At 45.7% G+C, this 22,211-nt stretch overlaps 1 protein-coding gene and 2 long non-coding RNA genes across 3 annotated transcripts; 1 reads left to right on the forward strand and 2 right to left on the reverse strand.

Moving 5' to 3' along the window:
* Nucleotide 1: 1 nt before the first annotated feature.
* On the reverse strand, nt 2-21,990 carry LOC119397281 (chitotriosidase-1). The gene is made up of 8 exons (XM_037664714.2): nt 21,801-21,990; nt 21,301-21,571; nt 21,110-21,227; nt 17,702-17,826; nt 11,025-11,154; nt 8,139-8,309; nt 1,643-1,762; nt 2-204 (listed from the first exon to the last, which is right to left on the reverse strand). Exons 1-8 carry the CDS (start codon nt 21,826-21,828, stop codon nt 55-57), a joined length of 1,113 nt encoding a protein of 370 aa, XP_037520642.1. The 5' UTR covers nt 21,829-21,990; the 3' UTR covers nt 2-54.
* On the reverse strand, nt 3,735-5,154 carry LOC125758710 (uncharacterized). The gene is made up of 2 exons (XR_007416340.1): nt 5,037-5,154; nt 3,735-3,925 (listed from the first exon to the last, which is right to left on the reverse strand). It is a non-coding gene; the product is annotated as an uncharacterized LOC125758710 (long non-coding RNA).
* On the forward strand, nt 18,871-20,703 carry LOC125758708 (uncharacterized). Its single transcript, XR_007416337.1, has 3 exons — nt 18,871-19,096; nt 19,285-19,435; nt 19,623-20,703. It is a non-coding gene; the product is annotated as an uncharacterized LOC125758708 (long non-coding RNA).
* Nucleotides 21,991-22,211: the final 221 nt, after the last annotated feature.

The following is a 22,211-nucleotide window of genomic DNA, read 5'->3' on the forward strand; positions in this document are numbered from 1 at the left end:
TTTTTCAGCCAACAGCACATCGGATGCACCCGGTTTAAAACATATGGTTAACCCTCAGTGCGGTGACTCTTGCTCCACAACCTCCTTGATCTTCTTGTGCAGAGGAAACCGAACACCATCTGGAGAAGTAGCCCCTGTGCAGTCATCGCAATTGAGACTAAATGTCATTATTCCTCCATAGCCTTCTGAAAGAATCCACCTGGCCTGCAAAAAGAAATATGTTGTAGCATATATGAATATGAATGCGGAGGTATCCATTCCGCAAAACTTAAGGAAATAGTAGTACTGATAAGGCAAACGCAAACAGAACATTGGTGCATTATGAAAGCATATCAGCTATGATTGCCACCTGGCTGGTTTTCCACTCGTCCAGAAGGTTTCTTTTTTTTTTTCATGGTACCAGCTGTGACTCGGGACACCACACCAGCACAACAGTTTCCAGTGTCCTCTCTAAACTGGCACATTATAGGCTGCATTGCAAGGAGCAGGCTCCCATGTATGGGTAAGCCAGAGCAGTAAGGGGAGTGCCAGCCACAACACACAGTGCAACACAGCGCCACAAATAATCACCTCCCAAAGCATGCTAAATGCATTCTTAGATAGCAACCGCAATTGGTTCTTCATAAACTTTATGGCTGGCTCTTGAAATCGTCATCTGGGAAAATGGTTACAAACCACAAGAAAGCTTCAGAATGTGGTGCAAGTTGCAGTATAATGTACAGTAGGGCATTTCACATGCTTATGTCTGTAGAGTAGAAATACTCTTACACAGAACACAATTTAAAGTTCAATAGAAAATGAACAAACTATTGAAAACCTACTAAATAAAACTTATGTCTGCCTAGACTGAATGTTGGAACATGTTTTTTGAGTGGTCACAGCCATGAATCACACTAAACAAAGCTCGTACTTTCCCTCTGCCACTTCGTGTAAACCTTGGAAATAAACAGGCTCTTTTTAGAATTTGACAGCCTTTTTTTCAGTTTCAGCACATCTGCGTACAAAGCAATCATTAAATGTACATGACACCTTCTGTTAACAGTTCAACGACTTATGTTTTCACACATCTCATCTTCTCTTTCAGTATTGTGAGCAGTATTTAGATCAGTGAACTGCGATGATATCATGATGGCAACATCAATTTTTACTGCACCATTTGAAAGGTGCTACAATGCTATCATTTTCAGTGGTAAAATATAATGGGTAATATACTTTGCCACCATAGGATGATTTCATGTTGGTAGTACATGCCAGTTTCTGGACGTGCAAACATAAATATGGGGAGCTAATACATATGACCATATAATCTAAACAAGGTCACTGTTTCAGAGCATAAGCGCCACAAAAATGTAACAAACAGGAACTTATCGATGGGGTAGTACCATAGTACAAACGTACAAATGTTGCTTCAGAAAATTCTGGCCCTCCTCAAAACACATAGCATGCTACCACATATGCAAAATTTGGTTATGTACTTAAACAAGCAACATTTACAAGTTTCGTCCACCAACTTGAGAAAGTAAACACATTATTTCCAATAAATCTGTCCAGTTTAAATAACATTTATAGCTTTATAGTATGCACCAAACAGCAAATCGGAACTGAGTTGAGTCGACAGAACCACACTTTTACGCATGAGTACCTTCAGTTCAACACTGTCGATGTCATCATAGCTTATCCAGTGCTTCTTGTTGACCACATATGGAACTTTTGACTGTTTATCAAATATTCTTTTTCCTCCATCTGCAATCACTTGGCAGACCTGCAATGCATATTGGTAGAAAAGTAAAGCAGTGCTATGAAACACAATATGCTCAATCAAGGCTTGCTCACACTATTATGGTACCAACGAAGGCTGACAATTGAAAAAAAAAACATGGCTGATCCTTCCGTCATAGGAATCGGTATAACACGAAAGTGAAACATGTCTTCACAGAAGTAGTGCTTGTTGTATAGTAATATCTGAGAGCTTGCACGATATCTATGGGTGTTTGGCAGCTATAGCACCATTTGACGTGGATGCACCCACGTTGACGCCTAGTGACATATCTCCATCGCAATGACTAATGCCCATGATCATGATTTAACCGTCGTAGAAGCTGAAGTTTTAACATATACCTGGACACAGCGTACCGTGAATCCCGCGCAAAGATGACATCAACAAGCAAATAATAAACACTAGTACTCGATATGCACTTCTTCAAAGCGTCGTCAATTAAGGAGAGAAGCGGCACGGTATGCGATCCCGAGTAATAGAGTAACCTACGCCTGTGCTCATGCATACACTACCACACTGCGCTTAAGTAACACGAAAGGCAGAGATTCGTAGCTTGAGCCGTGAACACGCACAAGTGTTCCACGTCCCACTGGCCTCTGTCTCGCTCCACCAAGGCACGACATATGCCCGTCGACATCGTTGCCTTTCTGCAGCGCTTACTGCAGCAGTTATATCAGTTGCTGCTATCGCACTCAAAGCAGTCGGTGACGAAACACCGCTGGTGTATGTGGAAGCTGCACTACTCCGACAACGAGCCATCACACACTAACACGAAGCGAAAGGTAAAGAATGTAACTGCGTCTAGGGTCTCCCCCAATGCTAGCGCGGCCAGTGTTTTTCGCTGGTATCGAGACGCTTTAACCATGGCCTCCGAGATTGCGTGCCGGCACGCAATCTCAGGGGCCATGCTTTAACTATGTCGTCACCGAATCGTTCTCTATCGGCACTAGTAATAGTCTTATCGCATTACTTCACTCCACCGCTCACAGAGGGCAACTCACAGAAAGCACCGTGCGAGAGAGAATGTGTGAGGGATATAAGGCGCATTTGTGAAGTGGCATGCATCTGCCTCGGTAGCTTAGTCGGTAGAGCGCCGGGCGCTTATAGTCGCGGGCCAAGAAGTCGGAGGTTCGACTCCCGGCGGGGGAACTTTTTTTTTAGTTTTTCCTTTCTCACCTGTTAGCGTCCATTTTATCAACGTCACATCCGTGACAGAAATATGTCACTAAAGTCTCGGTGGACCCCGGCATGAAACACTTTTGTGTTAAAAGACATATTACAAAAAGTCACCATTATAACAAGCAGTAATCAGCAATGCTATGAAGCCACTTTCGTAAATGTGTGACTTGCTTTCACAAAATGTAAAAACACAGTTACTAAAGACATGGTATATGACACGGAGTGATTCACCTTCCGTAAAGGGGACCTGAACCACTCCCAGAAATATTGTTGATGGTTGTGACCTCTGCATGGAAAGCTTTCACCTACTGCTCTCTTTTCTTTGTCTGGTTATGTTAAACACAAGCACCCCATCAACATTTTGAGATGGCTTCTCATGTAGGAACTTCAATTATTGACTGGGGCTCTTCTGCCTTCGGTGGCTCTTCCGACCTCAATTACAAGCCAAGCCTGCACTCGGAAGACGACACCTTAGAATTCCAGCAAGAGCAACCTACAACTACAGTCGACTCCCGATAATTCGAAGTCGCTTAATTGGAATTATCGGTTAATTGGAAGTGGAGTGGGGGTCCCGTCAGTTTTGCATGCAGTTCAACAGGAAGAAATTCTCGGTAATTGGAAGCTAGAGGTCTGAAATTTCGGTTAATTCGAATTTATTTTCAATCGAATTCCCGGAGGAAATCGTAATGTTTGTTAAATTTCCTATTGTTGAAGTGCTAAACAACAATGCGTGTGCGACCGGCACCCAAGGGCATCGCAGTTGACCACAGCGCCGCAGCTCAAAGCGTCAGCTGATGGCATCGCAGTTGCATGCAGCGCCCCAGATCACGAAGCGGCTGCTCCGGCGGTTCCGGTTCCGGGCCTCATTGTTGATCTCGTTACGGTCGTGTGCGGACTCAGCGTTTCCACGTGCGACGAAGCTCCACGTGCATTTACTATGGCAACTCGCGGGCCTTATCGGACGCTTGACTTGGCGACGAAAGTCAAAATTTTGAAAGAAGTTGAACAAGGAGGCACCGCCAAGCAAGATATTGCGCGGAAATACGGCATCAAGCCTAATACCCTGTCTAACATCCTGAAGAACAAGCGCTCGGTACTGGACGCATTCGAAAATGACCAGTTCAAGATGTCTCGCAAGAGAATGCGCACCGGCGCCCACCCGGAGTTAGAGCAAGCGCTGCTCATCTGGATTCGGGAGGCTCGAAGCAACAGACTTCCTCTCAGCGGCGATATCGTTGCAGCGAAAGCGTCATCGCTTGCGATTATGCTAGGCATCGAGAACTTTGCTTCGTCCGATGGGTGGCTCACACGGTTCAAGCAACGCCACGACATGGTGTTTAAAAGCGTGAACGGGGAAAGGGCTGCCGTCAACGCTGCAACATGTGCTACGTGGAGGGAAAATCAGCTTCGCAAATACTTGGGAGAATATCGGCCGGAAGATATCTTCAATGCCGACGAGACAGCACTTTTTTACAGAATGTTGCCCGAGAAGACGCTGACCTTTAAGGACGATGACTGTGCTGGAGGGAAGCGTAGCAAAGAAAGAGTGTCGGTGCTGATGGCGGCGAACATGACGGGCACTGAGCGATGTCGCCTGCTCGTGATAGGCAAAGCTGCTAAGCCTAGATGTTTCAAGGGCGTGAAAACGCTGCCTGTCGACTAAGCGTCTAACAGGAAAGCGTGGATGACCGCAGACCTATTCAAGGATTGACTGACAAAATTGGATCGCAAGTTCGCGTTATCTAAACGCAATGTATTGCTCCTTGTGGACCGATGCAGTGCACACATGAATGTGCCGCCCTTGAGTGCAATACGTGTCGCCTACCTGCCAGCGAACACCATCGGTGTTACAACCACTGGACCAGGGGATCATCAAAAACGTGAAAGTATTGTACAGGAATCATCTTCTTGAGCGGATGCTGTTGTGTATGGACAATGGATGTCAGTATGAGGTGAGCCTTCTCAGTGCTATCCATATGCTGGCGCGAGCGTGGGGTCGCGTAAAGGATGAAACCATTGCGAACTGCTTTAGGGCGTGCGGCTTCATTCCAAGTGGTGCAGATGATGACACGTCTTGTACAGTGGGGGAAGAAGACACAAGTGAGCTTGACGTCGACGGTCTCCTGCCAGCTCTCGGCGACGTCCCTTTCGAGGAGTACGTTGCCACTGACAGTTCGGTAGAAACGTGCGGTGCACTGTCGGACGCTGAGATCGTGGAGATGGTTCTGCCCAACGTTACTAGAACAAACTCAGTTTAAAAGCTCCGCCGGAGAGGCGGTCCACGTGGCGGTCGTGAGAACTAGTGGCGCTGCAGTCACGTCTAGCTCCCGCGGCTGGCGCTTGTTGTGATCGGCGCCGCCGATGTACGAGCGCACGTGGGTTACAGCGTCGTCTGCGCTTTGTTAGCTCGTCATTTTTGCGACTGTTCTTGACCAGGCTTAGCGTCTTGTACGAAGACACGTGCACGATGTACGAAGCGTAACGAGGGCGAACAGATTCACAGTGCGGTATGCCGACTTGCTTTGCGCCGGGCTGCAAGGGCGGCTACCGCAACGACGACTCCGCTTCACGACACTTCTTCGGACCTCCAAAAGACCCTACGCCATTCAAGCTTTGCATCGCAAAGATAGAAAGCTTACTGCGAAATGCAAGGTCTGTGACGTTCATTTTGAGAGTGACGACATTGTAAAGCACTATCGTCGTGTCGTTGCGGGACAAGAAGTTTTGACCCACGTGGAAAGTGGGAACTCGCGCCAGGTGCCGTGCCGCGCTTGTTCCCAGCACTTCCACCCCACATTTCAAAGCCAAAATGTTCGGGGTTTAAGCGCAAATCCCCCCCCCCCCCCAAAAAAAAAAAAGAAAAAACGCACGGCGTCCCGCGAAAGCCCAGTGCCCAATTTGGAGGAGCCGCCAGAAATAGAACAGCAAAACGAAAGGCAGGCGATTACCTATATACGCTACCGAGACTGAGAGTTGCATCACTCTGATATTCGATCAGTTGTCAGCTGTCGCTATGCCTTCAAAGCAGTGGATTTTCGAGAGATTTTACGACGAGGTATTGAACGAGATGTGCGGAATATTTTAGAGTCACCGGCTCGGGAACGGGCTGCTCAGCGCAAAAAAATGTGACACGGTACACATAGAAAACACGAGGACCAGCGCTGGTCCTCGTCTTTTCTACGTGTACCGTGTCAAATTTTTTGCGCTGAGCAGTTTAATAATGGAATACCAACTAGCCCAATCCAACACTTTGCTTCGGGAATGGATGCTTACTTGTGCAAAAGATAATTGTAGTTGACGAGCAGTTTAACTGCGTAGTGAACGGCTGCAGCACGAAACGCAAACGGCTGTTGTACAGTGTAAGAAGTGCTGCGTGCATGGAACATCTGCTCGGTGAAGTTAAAAAACTGAAGTTGAATACTGACGACTCTTCTAGCGACAGAGTACGCGCGGATAACTGCTCGTGCTCACATCACGGCCGATCTGTTCGAATTGTTTAAGGCACCGTAGAAGGATGCGACGTAGAAAGATGAGACACCGAAAATACAACTATCTGCTGAAAAAATTGCTCAGAGACGACATCTATTCGATGCAATCGCACACTGACATTTCATTTACCGAGTTCTCGTAAAATTTTCTGATTTTGGGTCAGTATCCCTTTAACCGTCGCGAAAACGTGTCCTGTAAACATTGCAAACCATTGGTGATGTTTTTCGAGAAAGTTTTTTTTCAATAAATTGTAGAAACATGAGCACTGTTTTTCTAGAACGTCTTTGTATCTCGAGTAAGTACGCTTTGTACACTGTAAAGGCTTTTACAAACGGGTTGGGTTGTTCTTGGTCTGTATAAGACGGCAGCAGTTAAAATTGTGGTGGTAGTTAAAAAATTTCGCTGAAAACCCTCATTCGCTTAGAAACTCCTATGCTTGGAAGTTAAGCGCAATGTAGACAGCTCAGATATTGTCACAGGATCGTGACGTCGACGAAGGCAGCAGTCAGCAGGTCCCAGATGAAACTTTATTTGGCCGAACTTGTGGCCGGGAAACTGAAAGTCAAACTACAGCAATACACTGATAGCGGCGAACAGAGCTTCGACCGTCGATCAACTGACAAGCGGTCAAGCGTGTCGGCTTTTATACAGGCGCTATCGAACTTTCCAGCGATATCGCTGGTGGCGGCGTTATCTCTCGACAAAGCTGGAACATTCGCGTGCAGCGCGAAATCTTACCAAAACGACCTACTACAATCGCGAAGTTTCTCGAACACTGCTTCGCGGACAGCGTCGAGCGTTGATAACCGTCCTTGCTGGTCAAACCCGAATACATCAAAATAAAACAAGTGGGCGTGGCAATACAGACCGAACATCGATTCTTAGCCAATCAATGAACAACGCACGCGGGCCAATGCATACAGACGACCTTATGCATATCCACCTAAGTATCCACCGAACTAGTACAATAATAAAGTTGCCGCGCAGTTGCCGCGAGCAACTGCGCGGCGGACCGCAGCACAGCAGACGACGCGCCGATAGTGGCGTGGCGCAAGACGGAACTGCAGCGCCGCTAGTTCTCGCGACCGCCGTTCGGACCACCCTCCTCCACTGGCGGAGATACGGAGCTTTGAAACTGAGTTTGTTCTAGTAACGTTGGTTCTGCCCAGCGAGCCTAGTCACGAAAGTGAGGTTGACGACGACAACACCGCAAGTGAGCCACTACCGCGGGCTGCTGATGTAGCCGCAGGCCTTGCCCTCGCGCAGCGGTTTTTCACTGCTGAGAGCAACGCCGAGGAAGCACTCAGGCACATATACAGCCTGCAGGTCTTGCTTTCTGCTGCAAGATTCAGCAAACAGAAGCAAACGGCAATCACAGATTTTTTCTCATAAACTGCTTTGAAATAAATGTATTTTTCGTTCATTGTGGTTAATTGGAATTCCGCTTAATTCGAAGTTTTTCGCGGTCCCCGTGAACTTCGTATTAACGAGAGTCGACTGTATGTTGGACCTTGACAAGACGGCACCAATGCAGAAGTACTGAGAAAAATGGTGCTTTAATCTGCTGTGCATTTTATTGATTAGATATGATATGATTATGTTGCATGCCGTAGTGGGGGACTCAGAATAAATTTTGACCACCCGTGGTTCTTTAATGTGCCCCTAAATCAAAATACCCAAAGTTAACACCTACCTCAGGATAGGTAATGTATCCACCTCCTTCGGCAGCTTTCCCCAAGGTGAGGCAAGAAACACCATGCCACTTATGATGACCAAGTCTCCAAACCAAGCCGTAAGTGGGTATGCCAACAACTATTTTTGACTTCGGCATCCCTTTGGAAACCCACAATTTAGCTGAAGATGCCTATGTAGCAAGAAAATAGAAAAGGACTCAAAATTAAGTTGTTTTGGTACAGACATTTATTGATATAAATGAAAAAATAAATAAATCAAAGATAGAAAGCACAAGGTGTTTTAAATTAAGCAAAACTTTTTGCCATATGTGATGTAGTGAACCATGCATGCATGTAAATTCAGCTAAAGGTACTTCTGCACTCAGACTAGTCTTCCAATCAGCAGACGTTGTACTACAAAATGATGTATATTTCTGCAACAAGAACTCAGAGGGATAAAAATTGACTATCAAGTTAAGCTGTATTTATAAATTATACTGCTGTGATTACACTGAAGTTGCACTCCTTGTGAGAAGAGCCTTGGTAAACCAGGAGAGGAACAAAAGTGAGCCAGGTGGCAATGTCACTATGACGTTCCAACACAAGCTTGCTGTAACATCATGAACTCTGACAGCATTTAGATGGATTAAATACCAAACATCTTGGTATTTCGATTTTTAATGGTCTTAGATGGAACGAGCACATTTACTCAGTGTGTAATTCTGCCAATAAAAAGCTTTTCATCCTCAGATGGGTTATGAGGCTGACCATGCCCGAGCTTCACCTTCGAGCATCTAATACCATAGTACAGCCTATATCAGATAACACTACAGTAATTTTGGTATCCTTTTACCAAAAGAAAAATAAAATGGAAAATATTCAAACGCAGGCAATGCGATATATTTATGACAGCTCTGGACGCACGTCAATCACAGCATTGCTAAATAGAGCCAAGCTGTCAAGCCTGACTCAGAGGAATCGAGTTCTAATATGAAAATTTGCTTTAACTAATGAAGTGTAATTGCAGCGTAGACATTTCTGAGCTGCTTTCATTTTAAACAGCTTATGCTACAAGGCAAAAGCATTCACTAACAATCGCCCCCTTCACTTGCTGCAATAACCCCTTTAAATACTCCTCCTTTCCCAGGACAGTAATTGAATGGAACCAACTGTCAAATAATTTGGTGTTACAGCCTTTCATGAATTTGTTTACGTATCATATTGTCGAATGATGTTTTTGTTTGTTTTTTGTTTTTTATCGGTGTATTTGCACTTGATGCACCTTTTATTTTATGTTAACCGCATCATTTTTGTACCAGTACATAATATATGTTATTTTTCTTTCTTGGCCAAACTAGCCATATCATAAAAGTGTATCCCCACCCTGCAAGAGTCCCATTATAGGACTGCAGTATTCACAAATAAATAGATAAAGAGGAACCAAAGATATGGTCCATAAATTGCTTTGTGGACTCACGGTCTCATGCCACAAAAGGCGCACTATTTGCAAGTCACTAGCTATCTGGAGACATTGCTCTTCACGCAGTGACCTACTGACAAGTGGCTTCAGCACAGGTGTGAACATTTTGGTCCGTTTCAAGCATGCCTGCAGTGGCCTTGTAACTTTCGACGCACATAAAATCATGAATGTGAGAGGCACAGTTCGTAGCGTGCACCCAGTACACGCAAAAGCATTGGGATTCCCATTGGCATGTCTATAGCTGGTTTAATGCAGTCCCTTTCCTAAAATTTGCTTGTCAATGTCACTGTGTTTCTGTGGTACTTAATGCAGCAGCATTGATATTCAGCGCCTTTGCAAGTGAAGCAGTAGGCAGCATGTAAGTAGTGCTGCTGCGCATTGACACTGCAGTCTGGAGGCAATGAGATTTCATAGCCGACGTGGAAGAAAATCAATGTCGCAAAAATGTATCAAGTCAGAGCAGAAAGCTCAGACAGATGGTCTCACGGAGATGTCAAGCCTCTACCACACCAACCTTCTGCACTCTTTAGTGTCATGATGCAGTACTTCAGTTTACCAATCCCAGATAGCAGCACCATCCTCAACAAGAGCAGTGAGAAAACACAGAGAAGGCACTGAGAAAGGATATAGCATGTGTTTGCACTGTGAAGAACGCTTGCATTGCGGTCATAGTGCTTGGAGCGCCCAAACAGTGTCTTTGCGGACTGAGGAGTCGGAGGTTACATTCCATTCCCCAGGCACCATAATGAAAGTTTTCCTTTTGACCTTTTCTTTGTGGCCCATACGCGTGCTCTTTTAATGATGTCATTTCTGAGATGGGAATGAAGTCAGCCAACTCTTGATGGACCCTGGCATGAAACGCTTTTGCGTTAAATTTTTTTTAATTGGTTCATTATTGGACCAGAAGAAGAAGTTGAACTTTCCTGTTACAATGCTTCCAGAAAACAAGCTTCAATGCCAAAAATCACTCTTCCCCTTTGCCACGGCTAGAGTCCATGAGTCATGCACACTCCTGCGTTCTTCCAAGTGCTGAGCGCATGATGTGCAGCTGACAAACACTGCCTCCATTTTTTTTCCCTCTATTCCAATTTTGCTGCATGGCACATTTCCAATGGTGGCATTGCACACTCCATATTGGACGAAGAACTAAAGTCACATGCCATTGAAAGCGACATTCCAAGCAGTGCCTGTGGCATAGGGCATGTGTGTGACTTTCACTCTCTCTCAAAGAATGGCTCTTTCTAAAGGAAGGGAGGTTTTCTGTTTGAAATTTTGACCATTTTCACATGACATGTAAACATCAAGGAAGGGGAATGAAGAGGGAAACGACATTTTAAAAATAACATTGCTTCGTTGGAATTTGCAGAAAACCAGCCCATCATCTTTAAAGCTTTTCAAAGTAAAGAAATTGGAAAAAATTACTAACGATATTCAGAGTGGCAAAGTAACCAAGCTCCTTCCTCCTTCCATGTAGAGGACTATTGTGCCCAGAAAAAGGGTAATACCACTTGAAAAGGTGTAGATCGTATGTCATGAGGTTGATGAAGTCCACATACCTGAAATGAAATAAAAACAAAGAATTTGCACAACACACTGTGCACACCTTACCTTGCACAAGATGCTGTGATGACATAGCACTAACATAGCGTGACATATATAGTGCGAGTAATGTATAAACCAGCTCAATTCAACATTTTACTACAATTTACCACATATGTAAACTGTCCATACAGTTGTGCCCTCTCAATGCACGGGTTTTTTAAAGGAGTGGTACATGGGCTCTATAATGCGCAGTTTCAGCAAAAATTACGATGTGCACTTTGGCAAACATTTCTGGTAATGGCAAAGTAACACCGTAACTTCTTTCTTTTTTTCGCAATGCAGTGCACATTAGCTACAACATACAAAGGCAAGCTTTGCATTAAAAAATTATCAGTCACCATCCCAAGAGAGCAATGATAGTTAAGAAATGTAATGCAATCTGATTTAGCATAATGTTATATCAAGGAACACAAGAAATGGTAAATAATTATTTAAAGGGGCCCTGCAACACTTTTCAAGTAGTCATCGAATGACCTCACCATCAGTTTATTGCCGCACAAATCGACTGGTACAAAAATTTTTCGAATCCATAAGGTATGAGCGGATTTACGACGATGAGTTGCACGCCTTAAGTTTTCTTTCTCCTTTCGTCCTGACGAGCGTGCTGAAAGCTACATGGAGAGGGGGGGGGGGTGACAAAGGGGAAGAAGCTACATCAGTGCGCATCATGACCTTGAGTACCAATCTTTTTTTTTTTTTTTGAGCACGTCAACCCACTTTTGACATGATCACCAGCTTGCTAGTGTAATTCTAGCACTATAGAGCACAACGTGGGTACATGGCAGCACCCCGTGCCAGCCGCGGTATGCAGCATACGAAGCTCAAATCAGCGAAAGGCCGTGTCCCTCTGCCTATGATGTAGTCGGGCCAGTCTATCATTGAATTTGCCGAGAGAAAAGTGAGCGATTTCTAGCTGTCTTCGAAACGTAACTGTAAATTCCTTAACGCTTGCAGCACTATATCTGGTTCACATGTTCAAAGGCGTCATGACTAGAGATTGGCAGCGTTTTTTTTACTTTGTCTGGTCTTTCATCAAGGAACCCAAAGCTATTTTGAAATAAAATCAATTCCAATGAAAGTAATAAAGTTTCCATCAACAATAAAATGTGAAAACAAGTGCCAGCATCTAAACGTGCCCTGTTGTTTAACAATATTTTTTCTGCCAATTTTTGGGGAAACATCGTTGTGCTTGTTCATGCAGTAGTTTGCCATAAATACTATTACCCAATGTTTCCTACTATCTTTGAGTCTGCTGGAGTTGTGAGGTTAACTAATTTTTCAAAAACATCCTCATAATTCAGCTCTTAGAACATTAATTCAAAGTTTCTCAAGCAGATACACATATGTTCTTTTCTCTTCTTGCACAAAATCTTTCAGTGGCCTCTTGCCCAAAAAATCTTTTTACAGGAATGGGAAATCAGTAAGGTAGGTCCAATAGATTGTTCTTGTAATAAGCAATCAGCTCTTGACTACCAAGCCGTTTTATTAACAAGCCTTCCTTGTAAACCCATGCAACACATTTTGTATTCACATAACGCTGAATACATAGGGTACAATTCATACTGTCATCATCTCAACATGGCTTTAAGTGTACATATTCCTGTGAGACCCAGTTGCTTCTGTTTACTAACATTTGCACACTGCAATAGATAAACAATCTAAGGTCAACTGTCTTTTTCGGGGACATCACGAAAACCTTGAAAAAGTTAATCATGCTACACTAGTGCTTAAACTCTCCTCATTCAATCTTCATTCTAACATGCATGCTCGACTTGATTCTTTCCCAACAAACTGCTTTCAAAATATCAAAATTAAAAGTCAGGACTCATCTCAAATCAATGTAGCATCAGGAGTACCACAAGGTTCATTCAGTTTTAGGTCCACTCATGCTTTTAATATGCAATAACGATTTGACTAACTGTGTCCCTTCCTCTGTGCGGCTGCATGCCGACGACTGTGCACCTTACATGCAACGATGACGATAATGATTGATATATTGAAGACAGACTAAAATAACATCACAAGTTGGGGTGATAATTGGCTCACGAAATCCTTACAAATGTGAACTAATGATGGTCTCTCAGCATTACGAAAGCTCAAGGTGTAATCTAGGTGACATCGAACTTGACCATGTTTCATCATACACTAGTTGGACGTCACTCTTACTTGCAGTCTAACATTGAATACTGATATTAACATGATCAGTAACCGTGCTAAATACACAGTCAGCTAGAAATCGTTTCCTCTTCTCTCAACAAATGAAGGTTGTAGTGTGCACGTAACTCACAGGAGTACGGCCACTAGCGTGGGTTCGGACTTAGCGAGCCACAGGGCCGCGTCTGCCGTCGCCTCGCGTGAACTAGCGCGCCGCTGCACACGTACGTTCGAGCGCAAACAAGGCGCCGAGCGTAGCGCGGCAAGTACACAGTACTGCTCTCGAAATCCGCAACACTTTATTGCCTGCGGCAACTCCACAAAACGCAGTACAACGCCCGCTCCCAAAGGCGGCGGGAGAAGCAAAACAGGCTTAACCACGCCACGGGCGAAAGTACAACACAAAGGGTGCCGCGAGCACGTCTCCGCGGGCAAAAGGGCTCACGGGGACACGCCGCTGAGAGAAACGTTCCCTCGCGACTATGCTGCGAGCTCTCACGATCAGCGACCAAAACAGGGCCCGATCGCTCGAGCAAGGGCAAACTCCGCTCGCGTTGGCTTCGATAGATACGGTTTCGGCGTAGTAAGACCACGCGCGAATGCACCGCACCGCTCTTCAGCCTAGCGTTCGGAAAAGGACAACGTAAGGTAAGCGCTCGCCGCTGGCGCAAGGCACCGTTGGCGAACTCCGTCCGAGCGAGCCCAAACAAAGGAGCCGACGGACGGGAAAGAAAATGCGTGCTTACCCCTACGAGGTCCAGAGAGAGTCTCTTCCCCCGCCGCGCAAAACGCAAAACGTCTCGCGAGACGCGAGCACGCGAGACCCGCACGCGGCGCCACCGTCGAGATCCGGCGCCGGGGTGAGGAGGGTTAACGTCACCCCCGCTCGCCCAGAGCCGTAGGACGGCGGAGGAGGGGAGCGACATGATCGGACATGAGGATGGCAGAAATAGGCGAAAAACCCGCGCAATGGCGACGGGCAAGCCTCAATCCCCCACAAGGTATATACCCAAAATCAACTGCGTCGCATACCCAAAACACACAGCCATTGGCTGATTTGACCATTGTGAGTTGCATAGCTACCGCAGCGTGCCACGGCGCGGGCAAGTGACCCGTGCGCAGCGTTTATACATTGGCCACACCCACGTTCAAAGAAAACAAGAAAAGAAAGTGCTCAATATCATGACGTGCGATGACGTACAGATGCAGCTCTTGCCCCCTTGTCATCCCCTCCACTCCTGTGTACCTTTCAGCGCACTCACTGGGACGAAAGAAGAGAGAAAGCGCTTAGAGAGTGCGACAAATCCCCATAACGCCGGTCGTACTTGACGGATTCTAAAAATTTTTGTGGCAGTCAATTTGTGAGGCTCTGATAGAGAGGTCATTTCATGATTATTTGGAAAAGTGTTGAGGGGACCCTTTAACCCTATTTGTTTATTTTTTTCAATTATGAATGAGTACATGATGTCATTCTCTAAAATAGTATTCCATCTATGAGTTCAGCTGTTTTTCTGCGCAACTGCATGTCAATAACTCGACCTCATTGCTGCATTTGCATTAGCCTGATTTGTTTTGTCTTTAGTTCATACAAGATTTAATTGAGTATATTTTGATATCATGTTTCCATTGTCGAATTGGATAAAAACCAGCGGGAAACACGAACCACAGAGAAAGAACACGACGGGACAGGCTGGCACGCGAACTTACACCCACTGGCAACCACATTCGCGCTTTTTGTTTGTGTGCCAGCCTGTCCCGTCATGTTCTTTCTCCATGGTTCGTGTTTCCCGCTGGGTTTTATCCAACTCGATATGTACCAACTAGCCCAGTCCATCACCTTGATATCCTATGTTTCCATTCATTTGTTATCTTGTTTTATTACTTGTTAACTTTTTGTTACCTGTTTGTATGTTGATTTAACCTGATTTTTGTTCTTTTTCATTAGGTACAAAGGTCCCCTGCCAGGCAGGAACTTTGGGATCACATTCTGCATATTATGTTACTGTGTAACATTGGTGCAGCATGGGGGGGAGGGGGGTTGGGGGGTTCAACCACCTCCCCCCCCACCCCACCCCCGACATTTTTTCAATTCTGCATGTGTATCTGTGCAAGCACATATACAAACACACACATGAAAGCACATAAAGGTTGTAGGTGTGCAATCACCCACCCCTCGAAAAATTCTGGCTACGCCCCTGCTGTGTAATATTTTCATGACTGAATAAAAATAATTCTTCTCCTACGTCGTCAGTATTTCTACCTTAATTTTTTAATGTTTAGGGTTTTACATCTCAAAACCAACACACGATTATGAGGGACGCCGTAGTAGAGGTCTCAATAAATTTTGACCATCTGGTGTTCTTTAACCGTGCACACGGGCCTCTAGCATTTTATCTCCATTGAAATGCGGCCACCGCAGCTGGGACAGTATTTCTGTTTTTGCCTTTTCATAAGGTCTTCCATCATTAATCACTATGTACCAAGCTTATCATGCCACTGGCTAATCCTTCATCTTGGAATGATTATGGACGCAAGGTTAGAGACATTTTCTGCAACACAAACACATTTTTTATTTCTTCACACCCCACATTAGAGCACTGCACGGGCCCGGGCCGGCCCGAAAGCCCGGGCCATCCGAAGCGTTTTCCGGCGGGCCCGGGCTGGGCTCGGGCTTGAAAGTGTGGGCCCGGGCCGGGCCCGGGCTTGAAGCCGCGGGCCTGGGCCGGGCCCGGGATTGAGGCTGCGGGCCGGGCCGGACTCGGACCAGCTCATTAAAAGGCGTAAGTCGGGCCTTCGAGCACACGCGAACGTTATGCATTGCATGGTCTAAGGTATACTGTGCCAAGCTGGAGTGACACGTACAAAGAGCTGGCTCTTAGTAAAGCTTAGCAATAAAAATAGAAAAACAGTTGAAGTGCTATTTTTTTTCACCAGTATAGATATAGATTGGCATGGTATATATTCACTAACGTTTCGTCTGCTGGATCAGACTATGTCAAAGTAACAAGTACATCATTGTGGGTTTCCTTATAAACACGCCAGATCACGTATATATATATATATATATATATATATATATATATATATATACACATTTCATTGTGACTTGCTCAAATATATTTGCTCATTTATATGACTTGACTTGCTCATTTATATATACATTTCATTTTGAAATGTATATATACATTTCATATACATTTCATTTATACTCCTTGGTATTACGTGCCAAAACCACGATATGATTACGAGGCACGCCGTCGTGCCACCGGATCAATTTCGACCACCTCGAGTTCTCTAACGTGCGCCTAAAGATAAGTATCTACACGGGTGTTCTTGCATTTCGCCCCCATCAAATTGCGGCCGCCGTGGCCGCAATTTGATGGGGACGAAATGCACACGGGTGCGAAATGGACACGGGTGCGATTCCCGCGGCCGCCGTGGTCGCGGGAATCGCACCCGTGTCCTAGGACTTTACAGCGAAACAGATTAACCGCTGAGCTACCACAGCGGGCAAAGCAACATTTCGATGCATGTACACACCGGATTTTCCGTCCGATCGCCCGCTACAAAGCGCACGGCATCATTAATAATCATCAACAACTAATATCCTCTAGCGGGCCCGGGTCGGGCCTGGTCATGAACAAGCGCGCCCTGGATAAGTTTAGTAATGAACGCCCAGGCCCGGGCCGGGCCCGGGCTTGGAACGACGGGCCCGGGCCGGGCTCGGGCTGGGTACGGTCAAGTACGCCCGGGCTCGGGCCGGGCCCGGGCTTGGAACCACGGGCCGGGGCCGGGCTCGGGCTGCATAAAGCGGGCCCGGGCCGGGCCTGGGCCGTAAAATCCGGCCCGTGCAGTGCTCTACCCCACATATCTAACTGGAACCACCCACTCCCAATGTACATAGTTCATATTTCTGATTCCTCCCTTTTTTTTTGTCATTCTTTATCTGTGCACCTTTACTGCCATAATCCTACCTGGTCATCAGATACATACTTTCCACACCCTGTTTTTCTGTACACGTCACAATGCCTGCAGTTTTTTTGTGTCCTTTCTGATATTTCTTTTTCATTTACAATCTGCTGATCATACTGTATATAACATATGTTTCATTCTGTTTATATTAGCTTTTGCTTCATCTCACTCTCTTTACATTTCTTCATTTATATTTTTGCGACTGCAGGCTTCATCTGGTTATTTTCTCCCCCTCTATAGAATACGTCAACCAATAGCTCGGCAAGGCTTATTCGACTGAGAATATGCAAAATAAATAAATAAATAATGCATGTCTACAGCCAACTGTATTAAACACAATGTTGGCTGAAGCAAAAGCAGAAAGCCGTTCCTTACCTCTCAATCTCTTGAACATGGTAGGAGGAGTTGACAATCACAGACTGTGCAGCAACTGCAGCGGATAGAATTAGTCTCTGTCGTCCTGAAGCAACAGCCTCATCATCAAATGCGGTTCGCAATTTCTATAACAAAATGTTAATCAGCAACACTCCGTTCTGTTCAAAGTTTATGCACAAGGGAGTCGATATTCGCCCGGCATCCGGCTGAACTGCGCGAGCGGAACTTGGCCGGCAGTGTCTCCTCATTGGCCGGCTGTAGTCACGACGGCACAAGTCGTCCGGTTGTGTGTGACCGGCAGTTTGCTATCGCGAGCGGCCGGCTGTCAAGCAACGAGCGCCGGCACTTAGCGCGATTTGCCGGTAGTTTTACTTAAAACAGGCTGTGACTGACGGCACAAGTCGTCCGGTTGTGGTTTGACCGGCAGTTTGCTTTCGCGAGCGGCCGGCCGTCAAGCGACTAGCGCGGAGACAATTATTTGCCGATACATGTCAAGATAGTGTGACGGAGTCCCGTCACATCGGTGACAAACATGGTGAAATAAAGGGGAAAAAAATCACCGACGATTACGATACCACCTAATATTCTGAGCGCAACTGTTTAGGTGTTATCAGTGCCCTCAGTGGTAAAATTCTTGAAGAAGATGTGGAAACAAAGCCAGATTTGCTGAACTGTGGTGTTTTAGATGAGTGCATGGACATCAACCTTGTAAGGCCCTTTTTTAGCAGTAATGCATGGCCCGCTATAACGAGCACAGTGAAGGTGAAACATATCAATGCACCAGTGGGAATGTGAACAGTGTCACGAAGAGCTTGAGAAGTTTGACTTTATTTTTTGTGATTGGTGTCTCTGCTGGTACCATACACCTTGCACATTGTTGAAGAGGCAGCCAAAAAAGAAACTGTGGCAATGTTCCAAGTGTGTGTGACTAATATATACAACAACATTGTGCATTGGCTTTCACGTCAACATTGTACAAACAACTTTGTAACTTGTTATTGATGGCTTGCATTTATGTCATTGCACCATGTTGGAGCACCAGCAAGTAGGGATGCGGTGTTTGCGATGCCACATTAATGTTATCAAGACATCACATGCATGTACTTTTGCTATTTGCACACAGAGATGTATGTTCCTGCCATGTTCTTTTCACATAGACGAAACTTGTTTGTCATCAGAGCCACCATCGTGCAGTGCCAGTTCATTCAGAAGCTGCGTCTATGACATCATGTGCAAGCCATCCTGAAGTGACCTTTTGTGTACCATGCAACAACAAAAAAAGTGAGAGATGTCATGGAGACAATGAAGGGTTTGACTGGCACTGTAGCTGGTATCATACCCCTCCATCTGATTTGAGGTAGCCAAAGAAGAAACTGTGCAATGTTCCCACTGCGGGTGACTTTTTGACAATATTTATGTGCATATCTTCCATGTTAAAATTGTTTAAAACTGAGACGTGCTACTTTTTTATATCACCTGACGTTACCTTTTGTGTAGAGTTTGACCTCTACTTAATTGCCATTATCATACCCCTCCATCTGATTGAGGTAGCCAAAGAAGAAACCGCAATGTTCCCACTGCAGGTGACTTTTGACAATATTTATGTGCATATCTTCCATGTTAAAATTGTTTAAAACTGAGACGTGCTACTTTTTTATATCACCTGACGTTACCTTTTGTGTAGAGTTTGACCTCTACTAATTGCCATTATCATACCCCTCCATCTGATTTGAGGTAGCCAAAGAAGAAACCGCAATGTTCCCACTGCAGGTGACTTTTGACAATATTTATGTGCATATCTTCCATGTTAAAATTGTTTAAAACTGAGACGTGCTACGTTTTTATATCACCTGACGTTACCTTTTGTGTAGAGTTTGACCTCTACTAATTGCCATTATCATACCCCTCCATCCGATTTGAGGTAGTCAAAGAAGAAACTGCGCAATGTTCCCACTGCGGGTGACTTTTGACAACATTTATGTGCATATTTTCCATCTTAAAATTGTGTAAACTAAGACTTGTGTTGCCTTTTATAACGTCTGAAATTACTTTTTGTGTACCACGCAACAAGAAAGAAAAAGCAAAGTGAGGAGTGTGTTGTCGACATTCAAAGACAAATTCAGGATAAGATGAAAGCTTGCAGAGATTAAAAAAATCCTTGAAAAGGCATGTTGCTGGAGCCAACATTTCGACAGGTGGACTTGTTATCATCAAGGCTGCCCTGACAAAGCAGGCCCGTTTGTCGAAATGTTGGCTCCAGTGACATTCCCAGGCCAAGGACTTTTTCATCTCATAGAAACGCACAAGATGTTGAGTAGCGCCTTTGCTGATATCATACATAGTCCTTCTATATGTCATCAGAGGCAGCCAAAGAACAAAAATATGTAACTTTCGTGTGAGTATTGTGCATTTCAGAATTTTTCGTAACCTCTAAATGTCTGACATTAATTTTGGCAACATGGAAATAAAAAATTGAAACACGACGCCCCCCCCCCCTTTTTTTTCACTCCAATGTGCACTATGAAAGGCAACGGTTCACTTGCGAAGTTCGCAGGGAATTCTAAGTGGAGGATATACCGTCAGGTTCTGACTGAGTTAAACGAAGTAACAGCGCAAATGCCGGTCAAACCACAACCGGACGACTTGTGCCGTCGTAGTAGTCACAGCCTGTTTTCAGAGGAGGCTATACCATGGATAAGTAAAACTACCGGCAAATAATTGTCTTCGCGCTAAGTGCCGGCGCTCGTCGCTTGACGGCCTGCCGCTCGCGAAAGCAAACTGCATGCCGGTCAAGCCACAACCGGACGACTTGTGCCGTCGTAGTAGTCACAGCTGCCTGTTTTCAGGGGAGGCTATACCATGGATAAGTAAAACTACCGGCAAATAATTGTCTCCGCGCTAAGTGCCGGCGCTCGTCGCTTGACGGCCGGCCGCTCGCGAAAGCAAACTGCCGGTCAAACCACAACCAGACAACTCTGTTGCCGTCACGGCGTGCGTTTTCAGACGTGGCGACGGCACTCTTCTCTTGACGGCCGCTCGCGAAATGAAACTCGCAAATACCCGTGCGCTAAGTGCCGGCGCTCGTCGCTTGACGGCCGGCCGCAAAAGCAAACTGCCGGTCAAACCAGAACCGGACAACTGTTGCCGTCACGGCGTGCGTTTTCAGATGTGGCGACGGCGTGGCTAAGTCAAACTACACTAAATGCCGGCATCTTCGCTTGACGGCCGCTCGCGAAATGACACTCGGCAAATACCCGTGCCGGCAAAGCGCTTTTTGCCACTGGATGCCGGCATTAACCACGTGACTACGGCCGGCCAATGAGGAGACACTGCCGGCCAAGTTCCGCTCGCGCAATTCAGCCGGATGCCGGACGAATATCCACTCCCTATGCACAACAATCAGCCTACCTGCAAAAGCCTACTGAAATGGGCTTTGCCGTTACGAATATGCATAGGAAATTCCCAGTCAATATCAATGCCATCTAGATTGTTTCTCCGCAGGGTTTCCACAACACAGGCGACGAATCTGCCCAAGTGAATAAGGCAAGCGTGTTTAAGCAGCTCACAACTTCGCTAAATCACTCGCCAAAAATACACACCTGTCGGTATTCGAAGGATCAGACACCATTTCGTGGAAACAGCGCGACTTGCCCCCTCCTCCCACAGAGAGCATGACTTTCAAGGAAGGATTGTTGGTTTTGAGATTTGCAACAGCTTGATAGGACGAGTCCCCATCTGTAGATCCTTTGCTGAGGATGCTGTTTTCGACCTCCGTAAAGCCCAAAATAAGATGAGTGCACAAGCTCGTGTCCAGATCACCCGGCTTGAGCTTGTCCTCATCCCATCTGTAGTAACACACCGTCACAAAACCTGCAGAAGACATGACAGGGTGCAATAAAACAGTATAATCCGCGACGCTTCGATGATTCCGCCGACATGAAGCGCGTCTTCGCTTGCAGCTGGCAGGGCGTAACAAAACGACGACAACTACAATGCCGTGAAGTACCAATATCCTAAACTATGTCGTTTCGAAAAACCGCTCAAGTGCGGTGACGGACAAAATGTAAACAAAACAGCCATCAAAAGCATCAAAACATACCTCGGTTCTTGTTTGACATGGGCGTCATCGCTGGTTTCAAGACGCAGACAATAGCTGAAGGTCGCAAGGTAATGAAGGCTCACAAACTTTCTTTTCGACGCTAAATGTTTCACAGCTGCAAGCAGTTGGTACTAACACTATTTCTACAAATACGACCGTGATTTGGAGGCTCTTTGCCAGCCTTAGAAGAAGATTTGGTGATTCGGGTTGCTCTATACTACAGCGGCAGCAGCATCACAACAAGCAGCAAGCACTTTCGGATTCTTTGTGTTTGCGCAGTGTCCCGTAAGCGGGTTATTTGAAGTGAGTTGGGCAGGGTTGTGACTGCGCCCTTTTGCAGACGAACATCTATCCTCGTTTACACAAACTACAGACAGTGTACCCAAACAGTTACACGGGCGTGTGCTTCTG

The sequence above is a fragment of the Rhipicephalus sanguineus genome, chromosome 1, assembly GCF_013339695.2.
Source record: "Rhipicephalus sanguineus isolate Rsan-2018 chromosome 1, BIME_Rsan_1.4, whole genome shotgun sequence".
Classification (NCBI taxonomy): domain Eukaryota; kingdom Metazoa; phylum Arthropoda; class Arachnida; order Ixodida; family Ixodidae; genus Rhipicephalus; species Rhipicephalus sanguineus.